This window comes from Primulina tabacum, chromosome 1, assembly GCF_025594145.1.
Source record: "Primulina tabacum isolate GXHZ01 chromosome 1, ASM2559414v2, whole genome shotgun sequence".
NCBI lineage: Eukaryota > Viridiplantae > Streptophyta > Magnoliopsida > Lamiales > Gesneriaceae > Primulina > Primulina tabacum.
The window spans coordinates 31942775-31957742 of NC_134550.1; the positions used below are offsets into that span (position 1 = coordinate 31942775).

The 14968-nt window shown below is 35.2% G+C and overlaps 1 protein-coding gene across 1 annotated transcript; it reads left to right on the plus strand.

The window, feature by feature from the left end:
• The first annotated feature begins 3834 nt into the window (after positions 1 to 3834).
• On the plus strand, positions 3835 to 14316 carry LOC142543690 (topless-related protein 3-like). Its single transcript, XM_075651096.1, has 25 exons — positions 3835 to 4197; positions 4913 to 5092; positions 5225 to 5338; positions 7518 to 7676; positions 7873 to 8047; positions 8172 to 8301; positions 8473 to 8588; positions 8679 to 8814; positions 8911 to 9020; positions 9268 to 9337; positions 9417 to 9490; positions 9560 to 9655; positions 9746 to 9838; positions 10806 to 10933; positions 11047 to 11281; positions 11399 to 11563; positions 11646 to 11729; positions 11954 to 12106; positions 12182 to 12292; positions 12382 to 12561; positions 12637 to 12765; positions 12873 to 12968; positions 13120 to 13302; positions 13392 to 13567; positions 13892 to 14316. Exons 1-25 carry the CDS (start codon positions 4118 to 4120, stop codon positions 14109 to 14111), a joined length of 3393 nt encoding a protein of 1130 aa, XP_075507211.1. The 5' UTR covers positions 3835 to 4117; the 3' UTR covers positions 14112 to 14316.
• Positions 14317 to 14968: the final 652 nt, after the last annotated feature.

The window sequence follows — 14968 nt, forward strand, 5'->3', positions numbered from 1 at the left end:
CTCTGAATTTTGTGACTAAGGGAGGGGGAATGATGGTTAGGAGAGTGAGGGAAGTGGGTGCAAGATATAAGGAAAGAATCAAGACCAAGTCTTCTCATTTTTGAATTTTAAATTTTGAATTGATATCAAATGAGTTGGTGGATGCTTCTAGGAGGTAGTGGCCGAAATTTTGCTTATTTTCTAGTCTAGGATATGTCCATTAATTAATTAAATTGTGCTCCCAAAAATCCTAGAATTATCCTACTAATTACATGCAAAGAATTGGTCAAAGTTGATGAGTTGGAAAATGTATCTTCTAGCACTAAGGGTGGCCAAAAAATGCATGATAAAATAAAGGGAAATGTTGATTATCTAGTCAACTAATAATCCTTGAAAGCCTTACTAATCCTTTAAATAATTTTAGTGAGCTAACCCCTTAATTTAATAACTTAAATGAGTTCATTTCTTAATCACCTCAAATAATTAAATTACATCCTCAAACCTCCCTTTCTAACTTAAATGAACTTACTTGCTAGCTAAATTAACTTCTGGAAATATTTCTCGAATCTTAAATTCTATCTCAAAACTCCAACTCCGGTCCGGCCTCACTGAAAATACTGAAATGCTAAAAATCAATCTACTGAACTGAAATAATGAAATAATTAACTTCAAACAAACGCATTTAAAATAATCATGCAATGAAGTCAATTAAATTTAAAAATCTAGAATTATGCATGGCTTATACGTCTACTGATTTACGGGTTCTACACTATACGTCGGTTCAGTGTCGGTTCAGGATGGCTCGGAGTCATGATTAAATGCGAAGTCATTAGGCGTCATAGTCGCATCTTTTGAACGTAAATTGCATAGTTGGTTAAGTTTAAGCTATTGCATATTTTTCATGGCACAGTTAGGTTGCAGCGAGCCTGGGATCGATCCAATCCAATCCAGTTGGTAAAATTACAGGAATTTTCATTACGCCAGTTAATTATTTTACGTGCATTAAACAGAAAATGATTATTTTTGAGATTTATGCGATATGGCTTGTGGTTCATTCACTATGTGGGAGTGTTATTTTATACGGTCGCCAGTGACCGATCAGTTCAGTATGGTACCACCCGGTCGCCAGTGACCGGCCAGCTCAGTTCAGTTTCAGCCTCCCCGGTAGCCAGTTACCGATCAGTTCAGCTTAGTGCAGTGGCCACAGGCGTAAAACATAATCTCAACAGAAAATTTTACCAGATATTTCAGTACAGGCTCCAAGGAGCAAATATTTTTATAGTGATTTCCAGTTCAGTTATGCACGTATTATAATTGCTCAGTACAGATTATTTTCAGTATGCCTCAGGACAGGATATGTTAACTCATGCATATTTTAATTCAGATTTTTACTCGTTACCTGCGATATATGCATGCTGAGTCTTTAGGCTCACTAGACTTGATTGTTGTAGGTACTGATGAGGCCAGGGCCGAGGGCGGGGACCAGTGAGCCAGCTTGGGTCGGCAGTAGTGGCACCCGAGGACCTCAGTGCAGCAGTTGTTATGTTATTCCGCAAACAATTTTTATCAGTTGTTGGATATTTTTAAATTGTGATTTTTGGAAAATTTTATTTTCCTCCGCTGCAATATTTTGAAATATGGAACTTGATTCACCAGTGATTTTTATGAATGAGGCCATTTGAGTTCTTTTAAAAAGAAAATTTTTAATTTTCCGCAAATTTTCAAGAAAGGAGTTTTAGGCCCTTGCAAGACAACCCAATCTACTTCAGATTTCCTTATCCCAAGAAATCCAACTAGACGAATGAGATTATGACATGTGGTAGATAAGATTGAGTTTGGATCTTCTAAACTAGTCTAGATGCATAATGTAAATAGAAGATTATTTCATTTGTTTTTTACATCACTTTCCCTCAGCTTCTTTTTCTCGAGTTTTAGCCATATACTTAGTTTTTTATCCAGTTTATAACTATTTTAATGTCTAGAAGCTTCAGAATAGCGTCGACTTGCTGGAGGGTTCGGTGGACCAGAACACGTAGATCGAGACGTCATCAGTATGATGATGACAGACACAACTATAATCCTGAAGGCTTAAATAATGATTTAATGATCATTAGGAAGAACTTTGAATTTAATGATCATTAGGAAGAACTGTGAAGCATGTTTAGTAATTGTGGATCTGGAATGATAATAATTTCAGTATATTGGTACTGTGTAGGTTCAGACGAGTAGACTTTTTGTTAGATTGTTTTAGCGAGTTACGTGATGTATTGACTTAGATATCAAAGCGTAATATACAAACTTATATTCTACATATTTATCTGTTGGATGATACATGTTTTACTGCTTCAACATATTATACATGACATATCACGTTGAGCCTGATAATTTTTTTATATATACCTCGCTTGTTTGGGCTGCTCAACCATGTTTTGTATGTGGATGATTGGGTATTGAGAGCTACAATGTCTGACGAGACCTGTGAGTTCTGGACATTGTAGGTCCATCATATCTTGATGATGAGTGTGTGATCCAAAACATGCCTATGACAGAACAAAGACTACACACTCAGGCGCTTTTAGGCTGAACATGAGGTTCTAGACTTGATCCTATTTATCCAACATATTGCATTTGACATGCATCATATCGATTTATGTACTCGTGCATTTTCTTGTTGGACAACTATCACTCACGTTCTTGTTTTCATTTTGGACACCTCATTCCACCGGACATGTCTTAAGTTGGACAGTTCGGATGGTCAGAGCAGTGGCTAGAGTAGTTGGGTTTTCGGTAGTGATCCAGTGGAGATTTTATTTGGTTTCTCGTATTCTCATGCAAGATTATGAATTCGATAGGATTGTATTGACGTTTAAGATTAAGATTATTGTTATGCTTTTTTTTGGATTATAAGATGGTTAATTTATTTGATTCTCGATGTTTAATTATTGTTATCAAATTTAATAATGCAAATTTATTAGTCTGTTTAGTAGTGAATAATATGATGTAACTTACGATTCAAACATTTATATGATATCTTTTTAATTAAAAAGATCATTACTATAATTAAAACAAAAATTTATAAATAAGAATATATTTTAATGTAAGTATTATTTTTAAAAAACAAAATTAAATATGAAGACTAAAAAACTCTAATATAAAAAAATTTGATAATCATTATTAAAGAAAATGAAATATTTTTTTTAAACGAAGCTAAGAAGTTGGATTACTTATTTATGAGAATAAGAAACTTAAAACATAACATGTATAGTGAAATTGATTGGTGTACTAATTTTAAAATTTCGACTATTTTGATCTAATTGTTGATATAACACCAGAAATTGTTGAAGTGACACTAGAAAATAATAACAAGACTTTGAAAAATATTGATTTGTCAAGTTATTACGTTAACAATTAGATAACAATCGATGAAAGTTAAAATTTAAGGTACGAAAATCAAATTTAAAATGTTAATGTAACAAAATGGGAAAAATAAAAGTTAATGAAAAAAATCATATCAAAATTATTAAAATGTGTTTTTATAAGTGAATTTTATATAATTATAATTATAATAATTAATTAAATATCTTTAAAATTTTGTTGCTTGTAATTAAATGAGGAAAGCGACATGATGCAGACCTATATATAGCATCTATGGACGTAACCCAAACCCCAAGATTAAGTACATTTAAGTCTTCCATTTCAAATCCGGCCACTCACAACACTTTATCCTCCGTGTCACGCATTCTGATTAGAAGATTACTTATCGCTGATAGGTACTTAGGATTATATAAGTTTTTGAACTTATCAGTGATAAGTCAGTGTGAAAAAGAAGACCCCTGCCAAACGCATCGAAGATAGCGAGACCAAGTCTTTTTTCCCCACCACCACCTCCAATTCGACTCTCTCTCTCCATATATGTATAGACGTCGCATGTATGTATGTATATATCGTAGTCTCTCTCTCTCTATACATCTCTCTCCGATTTCTCTCGTCGCAGCCTTTCTTTCCCTTTCTATCGTGTGCCAGACGGAGAAAACCCTAGGAGGATAGTGAAATTTGGGGCTGAGGTTCCGTCGGTTAGCGGCTGAGATTTGTTGTTGGGGGCGCCGATCTGTTGATTTTGTTGAGTCTTAGGTGGGAAATGTCGTCTCTGAGCAGGGAGTTAGTTTTCTTGATACTTCAGTTTCTGGAGGAGGAGAAATTCAAGGAGTCTGTACACAGGTATCTTAAGCTTCTGCCTTTTTTGTTTGTATTATATTTTGATTTTTTATGTGGTTGAAATTAGCAACTCTTTTTTTTTTTTGCTGTTTGTCTGTTGGTTTGTGTGTGTGTGTGTGTACATGTGATTGAGGATTTTTTTATGAGGATGTGATGGTAAAGTACCAAACTTTAGTGATATACAATTATTTATTTTTAAAGCCAATAAGAAAATAGGAGAACGCATACAGTTGATTTGGTATGATTAGTTGTTTTAGTTACATAAGTTTTATTACCAGCTTTTGCTTTTAGACAAATTTTGAAACTAAATTTATGGCAATTGATTGTTTTTCGATTATGACCTGTTATTACTTCTCAGGCACTTTGTTAACATGACATATTTAGATCACCTCAGATGATGTTTTCAATTAATATCTGTCTATGGAGGAAAATGAGACAAATACAAATCAAGTTGAATAATATTTGATGACCTATACTTCTGTAATTGTTTCGGGTTGGAAAGAGAACGACCATGAATAACTGAAATAGAAATCCTGCTTCTGTTCGACAAGTTATTAAGTAGAGAAGTTGGCGTCTTTGTTATTTGAAGAGTGTTTTTTTCAACTGTAATAACTCTGAACTGCCTTATTTCCTTCTGTTTTAACTCAATGTGAGAATGACATAGCACTAGAATGCTCGAGTCTCGACTTCATCAATCATTTGTTACTCTATCTTTTAGGCTCGAGCAAGAATCAGGTTTTTTCTTTAATATGAAATACTTTGAAGAGAAAGTGCATGCTGGTGATTGGGAGGAAGTTGAGAAATACTTGTCTGGGTTTACAAAAGTTGATGACAACAGATATTCAATGAAGATATTTTTTGAGATACGAAAACAAAAGTATCTTGAAGCTCTTGATAGGTAAACTCAAAATTTGTACTTGGTAGTAAACTTTAAATAGATTTCCACATGATATAATTCAATTTCATTCAATTTGTTCAATCAAAAATATTTTACTTCTTCCCATTTGATTACTAAAATTTCTATCATTAGGCAAGACAAAGCAAAGGCAGTCGAAATTCTGGTGAATGACTTGAAAGTGTTCTCAACATTCAACGAGGATTTGTATAAAGAAATCACTCAGCTGTTAACGCTTGGCAATTTCAGGTAGCTTTCCATTATTAAACAGGGTTCAAGAACTCAACTGGTTATAATTCATGTCTTTTTCATAATTGTCTCGGAAATTATCTCCCTCTTTAACTTGCGGTTTTTTAAATTAAGTATATGATTTCTTTACTACATTTTATCGCTGATGTTTTTAAATGGTAAATTAAATTGAAGAAGTCGTTCTCAGAAAATTGCTTTGAAAACATACAAATCTCATTGTAATTATGAATCTTCTTCATCTATATTTTAGAAATAAAAATATACATTGAATTAATTTCGTGGCTCCTCTGATCTTGAAAATGTGTGTGAAGTCCGTGAATAGATAAATATGGATGACCAACGAGAAGGTTTCACTTTTCATGTTTGATCATATTACTTGTGTTTGCATGAGATCGACTTTTCTCTCTATCAAACTAGGAATCATGCTCGTGAAACTTTTTATACTATGTGACAATGGATATCGACAAACTTACATGGCTGTTAAAGATTGTCTGAATACATATTTATGATTCACTACAAATGTTTTTGTTTGCTATCAAACACAAGCTAAATATATATTTTCATTACAAGATTGACAAGAGCCCAACACATGCTAAGATTCATACCTTCATTTGAAATGGAGTGTTCTCTATTAAAGATGGTGTCAGAGCCCGGAGGAATGTTGAGAAAATGACAATACTTTATCGGAATTGTTTTGTTAATCTCAAAGTGTCCTGAAGTTGTCGTGGACTAACCCTTTTTGAAATCACACTGTAGACTCTTATTGATCCAAGTGAAGTGAAAAGTTATCATTTATTTGTGTGGAAATATATGTACGTATGACATTGGACAAGATGTAATAGCATTTAGAACCGAGGGCACATGCGAAGTGATTGCTGGACTTGAAGCAATACGGTAGGCTTTGGTTGAGTAATAGCAGGGGCAGGAAAACCATTTACAGGAAATAATATAAACATATTCAAAAAACTCGACTGAATGAGTTATTAAATACACGTGGAAACATAAAATTTGCGGAATGTAAATAACACACAAGGTTATAGATATTCGAAGGATAAATCCTTCTCCGCACTTCTTCCACTCCTGAAAGCAATCCACTTGGCAAACTCTTGTACAAATGGCAAGACAATCCCTGGTGTAATTTTATGTCGGCCAACTTGCCAGTTAAACGCTGACAACATCAGTTAAGCACTGAATAGCTCTTCTTTCAGTTTGTATGGAATTATTTTATATGTTGTCATGGTCTGCAAGCTAATCTCTCATTCAACTAATCTAATTATTCATTTCTTTAATATTTTGAGCTGTTGAATTTTAATTGAATTGGCACCTAAAACTCTCAATAGGTTCTGTAAATGTGAGTTGTTTTTTCTTGAATCTTCTAAGAATAGCTTTCAACCCTCTCTTGGCTCTTAGCTCCTAAGTAGGCAGCACTTGGCTTGTTCTTGAACGATGCATATTAGTTGCATAGAAAACTAGTAGTTATATATATCGCCGTGACATACCAGTTGGGGATTTTTCAGGATGTTTCTTTGGGTTAGTTCTACTTGATAGTTCATCATTTATCAAATAATCCTTATGATTATTTTTAAATATTACTACAAGCGATTATGCCAAACTATCATTAAACCAGTAATTTTGTTTCTATGCCACAACCAACTGTGCATAAAATATGCTAGCAATATAACTGCTATTTTGTTTATCAAAACAAATATGTAACGGTTGAGACCTACCAGAGAGGGATTGGATTTGATTATTTTATGTTATACAATTGTAATGGTGAAGAACTGTTGCTTTGCTGCTGATAGTTGGCTTAGGAAAAGAAATTAGGAAAGAAATAGTTTGAATTGTAACTTTAAAGACACCTTCCTCGATGTCCAAGGAAGTGGATTTGTATTGGTTATGTAGTAGATATGATGTTTCTTTTTATTTAGTTATACCTTTTTTTCCCTGATATGAATGACATATTGTAAAACTTACATAAATCGAGGACTGAGGAATGATGAAGGAACTTGTGAGTAAAATTTTGTCGTCTATTCGTTAATTAACTAAATAAATCGTTCTTTTGTTGTGAAATGTAATTATTTGTTTCCTCAAGTTACCCATTGATAAAAGAATATGTATAGTGGAAATTAAAATGGAAACTTTTGTTTATCCTAAATTTATTAAACTTTATTGATGGCAGGGAAAATGAGCAGCTCTCCAAGTATGGTGACACTAAGACAGCTCGTAGCATAATGTTGATTGAACTCAAAAAGCTAATTGAAGCAAATCCTCTTTTCCGCGAAAAACTTGTTTTTCCTACTTTGAAGTCCTCTAGATTGAGAACCCTTATTAATCAAAGGTATACTGGTCTCTGATTTCTACAACCATGTCATTGCGTGCTGTGAGATCAATTGCTGTTATGCCACGTGCCATGAATTTCAATCCCTTGTTTCTTCTCCGTATGTTTATTGTTGAGAGTGGCAAACTTTTGTGCTATTATCTTTCGTCTTTTTCCGATTTTGCTGCATATTTGAAGTGTAACTTTGTCTTTACAGTCTGAATTGGCAGCACCAGCTCTGTAAAAATCCAAGGCCAAACCCAGACATCAAAACCTTGTTCACTGATCACACATGCAATCCTCCAAATGGGGCTCTTGCTCCAACTCCTGTCAATCTTCCCAATACTGCAGTTGCGAAGCCTGTTGCTTACACATCACTTGGAGCTCATGGGGTATACAAGAATGTTTGATTATGATGATGTTCTTTACTGATTCTATTTTGTCCTTGTGGTCCAATCATCAACAGGTATGATGCTCGCAAAATAATTCATATCCACTTCTTTTCAATACTTGCAGCCCTTCCCACCTGCAGCAGCTGCTGCCAATGCTAATGCTTTAGCTGGTTGGATGGTGAATGCTGCTGCAACTTCATCTGTTCACGCAGCGGTTGTTACAGCATCTTCATTACCTATCCAGCCTAATCAAGGTGAAAACTTCTACATTTGTCCGAAATTTGGTGCTAAAGAAGCTGAATGGTGACAAGCTTTGTTTTTTCTTTATGAGTTTCTTTATGCAACAAATATGATGGGATGGTAATCGTGTGAATTAGCTATGGTGCTTATCGTATTTTGCTTTTACTTTTTGTATTTTACAACAGTTTCTATCTTGAAGCGCCCAATTACTCCTCCAGCTACACTTGGTATGGTCGAGTATCAGCATGCTGATCATGAGCAACTGATGAAGCGATTGCGTCCTGCACAATCAGTTGAGGAGGTAAGACTGTTGTGTTCAGAATACAAATAATACGACAAAAAATAAGCTGTTTGTTTGTTATTTGAACAATAATTTTTATGCTACGTCCAGGTTACATATCCCACTGTTCGCCAACCAGTATCTTGGTCCCTGGATGACTTACCAAGAAATGTAGCTTTCACATTGAATCAAGGATCTCCTGTAACAAGCTTGGAGTTTCATCCTTCACACCATATGTTGCTTCTTGGTATTATATTCTCGTAGTCTGTGTTTGAAACAATTCTAGACCATGTTTCTCCTTGTGAATTGCACCAGCTGTAATTTTTACAATGTTTATTACCAGTGGGATGCAATAATGGCGAGATAATACTTTGGGAAGCTGGAATTAGGGAGAAGCTGGGTTCGAAGTCCTTCAAAATCTGGGATATACTAGCTTGTACATCAACATTCCAGGTTAATAATGAAGGCTGAATATTATTATTGTATAATTATACCCCTTTACATATAATGATTCACGTCCCTTATATTCTGAAACTCCTAGTAGTGGTTTTTTTGCAGTACAAGTGTTGTTGCACTGTAGCCTAGACTATTCTTTTTTTTTTTTTAAAAAAATAGCATACTTCCAATTATTTGTATGACCATTCCTTTTGTACTTTTCAGTCGCTGTTACTGTTTTCTTATAAGCGAAACTTTTGAACAGACTTCTGCTGCGAAGGATGCACCATTTGCCGTGAACCGAGTTACATGGAGCCCAGATGGGACTTTCTGCGGTAAATTTATATTCCCCAAATGCTGTGGTTAGAATAATATATCTGATCTGTTTGTGATATGTGTTTCTAAATGATGCAGGAGCTGCATTTTCCAAGCATTTAATCCATTTGTATGCCTTTGTGGGACCAAGTGACCTGCGCCAGCATCTTGAGGTATTGTGTGTGTTTTTTTAGTCATTGAAGTGTTTGGAGCAAAAGGTATTAATTTCATTGTTTCTGCAGATTGATGCTCATATTGGAAGCGTAAATGACATTGCTTTTGCTCAGCCAAACAAACAGCTCTGTGTTGTGACTTGTGGAGATGACAAGTTGATAAAGGTGACGAGGAAACTTCAAAATCCATTTGGAAAGATGATATTTAGATTCTTATCGCTGTCACAAAATGACTGAAGGATAAACTTGAAACAGGTGTGGGATGTAACAGGAAGAAAACTTTTTAACTTCGAAGGGCATGAAGCACCCGTTTATTCTATTTGTCCTCATCAGAAAGAGAATATTCAGGTATTCCATCAGAGAAGGAATATTATTTTTTTAAAAAAGTTCAGTATTGGCTCATTCTTGTAAAATCTACATGAAAGTTTAGGAGGAAAGGTTTTTTTCTTTAATGAAGAGAAACTTGCAAAGTTACAAAAATCAGGTATATAAGGATTTCTGCTTGAAGGATGCTATAATTTATGGTTGTCTTCTTTAATCTCATTTCTTTCCCTGTTGATTTGGTTTTTTTTTGGGGTGGAGGATTCCTGTTGCAATCAATTTTAAGTTGAAGTCATTGGAGAGATGGAATATCTTTAACAGTTTGCTGATTAATTTTGGTCTCAAATCCCATAATTTCAAGCCTTATGTCTCCTAAAAGGTTCATCTGCTGTATAAAAAGGACATAATGACCTCAACATAACCTGGAGATTAATTCGTTTTTTTTTCCTGAAATCCTGGCAATGTTGAAAATGGATGTGGAAGTGTTTACTTGATAGACAAAGACCTTACAAAGAACTTGAAATGCAAACAATAAAGACGTTCCCAAAATTGCTGGGTGAGCAAAGAATAAAATGTAGTAACTTTCGCAAATGCAAAACTTTTTTTTGTGAGCCAAACCATGCTCTCACATACAGCAGAGAAATCCTAAAACTAGAAGTGGGAGAATATTAGATTATGGAAAAATCTCTTTATTTTACATCTCTCACAAAAAATATTCTTGTTATTAACTGTATTTGCAGGATATTCGATCCTCGTTGAAATATTAGTAGTTTTAGTTAAGTTCCTTCTTCTTGCCCAAGCATATTTCAAATTGATCTGCTCTGTTGTAGCTGTCACTAATTTCCTTGCATGTGCACTTTGTTTTCTACTCTTGTATAGGAGGTCACTTGGTTTCTACAGTACTGGAATGCAAACATTTTTGCCAGCATCTATTGCTTTAAGAATCAAAGGACACTCTTTAAGTGTTGAATAATTTCTTCTTTTGTGGCTGCAGTTTATTTTCTCAACTGCTATTGATGGGAAAATTAAAGCTTGGCTTTACGATAATATGGGATCCAGAGTTGACTATGATGCTCCTGGGCATTGGTGCACCACTATGCTATATAGTGCAGATGGAAGTAGGTAAGATACCATTTGTTACTCAATTCTGTTGCATCTGGTTATGCTGATTCATGTGCTTTGTCACGTTATTTTTTAATACAAGTCATTCATGGACATTCTTTTTCCTTTTCTAGGTTGTTCTCTTGTGGAACAGGTAAAGATGGGGACTCCTTTCTAGTGGAATGGAATGAAAGTGAAGGTGCCATAAAGAGAACTTATACTGGGTTCAGGAAGAAGTCAAATGGTGTTGTGCAGTTTGATACAACCCAGAACCACTTTCTGGCCGTTGGTGAAGAAAATCAAATTAAGTTTTGGGACATGGATAATGTTAACATACTTACGAGCACAGATGCAGAAGGTGGTCTTCCGGTGAGTTGTAAATTTTATTTGTAATGACTAACATCTTATAATATCTAAACTATCTCCTTTATTATTTCGTGGGATAAAAATTTAAGAAATTCGATTCTGAAACATATTTTGATGCAGAATCTTCCGCGCTTGAGATTTAACAAGGAAGGGAATCTGCTTGCTGTTACCACTGCTGACAATGGAATCAAGATTTTAGCAAATGCTACTGGTATGAGGTCCTTAAGAGCTGTTGAAGCCTCACCTTTCGAAGCTTTAAGATCTCCGATGGAAGCTGGGATTAAGGTGCTACATATTCTTGTTCATCCTAATCTTTAGCTGAGTAACAATGTCATTGCATAACAATATTTTCCTTTCTTTTGAGCAGGTCTCTGGATCTTCTGTTGCAAATGTTTCTCCTGTAAATTGTAAAGTAGAGAGGAGCTCTCCTGTTAGGCCATCACCCGTTCTTGTATGTCAAATTTTCATCACCCATTCTTGTATATCAAATTTTCATCACCTATAATGTACAAAGACACTGTTAACTCGTTCTCGATTATTTTTTTTTTTATTTTCTGTGTTGATTGCCTGGATAAAAATACGTAGTAATTTGGAATCAACTTGTTCTCTTACTTTCTTACTCTCATTTCCTTTGCTTTCTGATTATGAACTTCAAATTATGGCTTGTTGTTTCAGAATGGCGTTGACTCCGTGGGTAGAAGCATGGAAAAGCCAAGAACTTTGGATGATGTTAACAATAAGATTAAACCCTGGCAGTTGACTGAAATTTTAGACCCTGCGCAATGCCGCATGGTAACCATGCCAGATAACACTGATGCTACCAGCAAGGTATCTATCTATTAATTTATGCTTAATCTTTTTGTAAAAATCCAGTATATGTTACTATACATGTTTTGTGTATAGGTTGCACGGCTTATTTATACAAATTCAGGTGTTGGAATACTAGCACTTGGATCGAATGGTATCCAGAAGCTGTGGAAGTGGGTGCGCAATGAGCAAAATCCGATTGGAAAGGTAATGGAATGAATTCAGGTGTTTAACTCATGTTTGTCAGCTTATTTGATCCGTTTCATAGATTTTATCTAAATATGCTGTTGTCTAAGGCCACTGCCAATGTTGTCCCACAACAGTGGCAACCAAACAGTGGTCTTGTTATGACTAATGACCTCACAGGTGTCAACCTTGAAGAAGCAGTTCCCTGCATTGCTCTTTCTAAAAATGACTCTTATGTGATGTCTGCTGCTGGTGGGAAGGTTTCATTGTTCAACATGATGACATTTAAGGTAAGTTCACAGATTCCACATGCCAAGTGTTCTGATTGACCAGATATTTGGTATTAGTATTTTATATTCTGTCAGGTTATGACTACGTTTATGCCACCGCCACCAGCTTCTACTTTCTTGGCATTTCACCCACAAGATAACAACATAATAGCAATTGGAATGGAGGATTCTTCTATCCATATCTACAATGTCAGAGTTGATGAGGTAAACTTTATCTGTTCTATGTTATTTGTAACTTCTGCTATTTGTGGTGGTGCACACGTTTGCGCCTAATTTACATTTACTAATTAATTAGGTTGCAATCTTGACAGGTGAAATCAAAACTGAAAGGCCACCAGAAGCGCATTACTGGTTTAGCTTTTTCCACTAACCTCAACATATTGGTATCTTCTGGTGCTGATGCTCAGGTTAGTTTTGTTTTATACTCTTTTTTCCTTCTTGTACAAAGTGTTGTGCAAGTTCTTTTTTCCGGTCTTGTCAAAATAGTTTCTTTTTGAAATATTATATGCGATTGGAATGGAAATTTGGTTTCCTTGCTTGATAAATGGCTTTATGCAGCTTTGCATTTGGAGCATTGACTCATGGGAGAAGAGAAAGGCAGTTCCCTTGCAACTACCAGCTGGCAAAGCACCTACTGGTGATACCCGGGTGCAGTTTCATTTAGACCAGGTTCGCTTGCTTGTATCCCATGAGACGCAGTTGGCAATTTATGATGCCTCCAAGACGGAGCGTATACGGCAGGTAAAGAAATTACATAATACAATGTGTTTTTTCTTTCTTTTGGATGCATTTATTATGATCTTGTGTTCTAAGGATATTGCTCATAATAGTGGCTTCCGCAAGGTGCTCTTTCTGCTCCAATATCATGTGCTGTGTACTCCTGCAACAGTCAACTTGTTTTTGCTTCCTTTTGCGATGGTAATATTGGAATCTTTGACGCTGATACTCTGAGATTAAGATGCCGCATTGCCCCATCTGCATATATGTCCCAGACAACATTTAATGGGTAAGAAAACCATGTCACCTTCTTGGCCTCGTGATTAACATCACAAGTATTTTCAACTCTTTTTTATGATAATTTAGGTTCATGAATGATCAAAAAGCTTAGAATAAGGGACTTCATGCTACACTCATTTAAATGTCATTCATTTTTCTTCAAATTAAAGGATCTCTTCATGTTATGGGTCGAACTTTTCGATGCTGCGTTTTCTTCTCCCTGATATCATTCAAATTCTACGGTGGCATCCTTTTTTTTTTCTCAGTCCAATGTCCTGGTGCTTAAATAGAAGAGTAAATGGTATTATCTTACACAGTTTATATTTCATCGCAGAAACCAATTTGCATATCCAGTTGCAATCGCTGCATATCCACAGGAGCCAAACCAATTTGCAGTTGGATTGACAGATGGATCTGTCAAAGTGATAGAACCCTCAGAATCCGAAGGAACATGGGGACTCTCTCCTCCAGCAGAGAATGCGATGTTAAACGGTAGGCCTGGTTCATCATCGATCACTGTTAGCAGCCATGCACCAGATCAGGTCCAAAGATGAAGTTTCTTTTGTTTTGCCTCCAAATTTGTCACTGGTGCGTATTTAATCAGTACAGATGTAGGTTCTCGGTCACTCTTTTGCCCCTCATCAAGTCAAGCTCTGTCATGCCTAGAAATATTCATATTGTAAGAAACGTCTGTAATTTGCCACGTGTATCTTTCACCATTCTAATATTAATTTGTGCATATGTTTTCCTTTGTGTTAATTTGCTGCATTTAGAGATGTTATAAAAATGCAATCGAGGTAATATTTGAAAAGTGTTATAATATATGATTGATTGTTTTTTTTTAAATTAATTTTTTGTTTTATTTTTATTTTTTAAATTAATTTTTTTTAATATTAATATTTTTAAATTATTTTTTGTTTTATTTTTATTTTGGATATTAAATAATTGTTTGATACATGTGAGACAACATAATTAATAAAAAATAAGATGATTTTTTGTAATAGCCAACCTTGGTGAACGGTACAGTTTAAGATTTAATATATGTTTATTGACTATTTGGTTAAGTTTAAGTATAGTTTTGATGTTAAGAGTTGCGATTTATGGTTTATAGTATTGTTGGTTATACGTGTTATGTGGTTTTATTGTAGCGTCATTGCGATTTAATTCATGGTAATTTGTATGTTGAGCCAATTGGTATGAGGTCAATGGGAGTGGTTAGATATGACATAGAGGTTCAACTTTCTTGTTGAGAGTGTTGCCGGATTATGAGGAGAAATGGCGTTGCAATTCGATTTTTAGATGCAAAGTTTGTTGTGGCTACAGAGGTGACCGCACCCGCGGTCAGTTAGACACCGCACCCGCGGTGTTTGGGCAGAGACGACACCGCACCCGCGGTCCAAGAGGCAGCGCA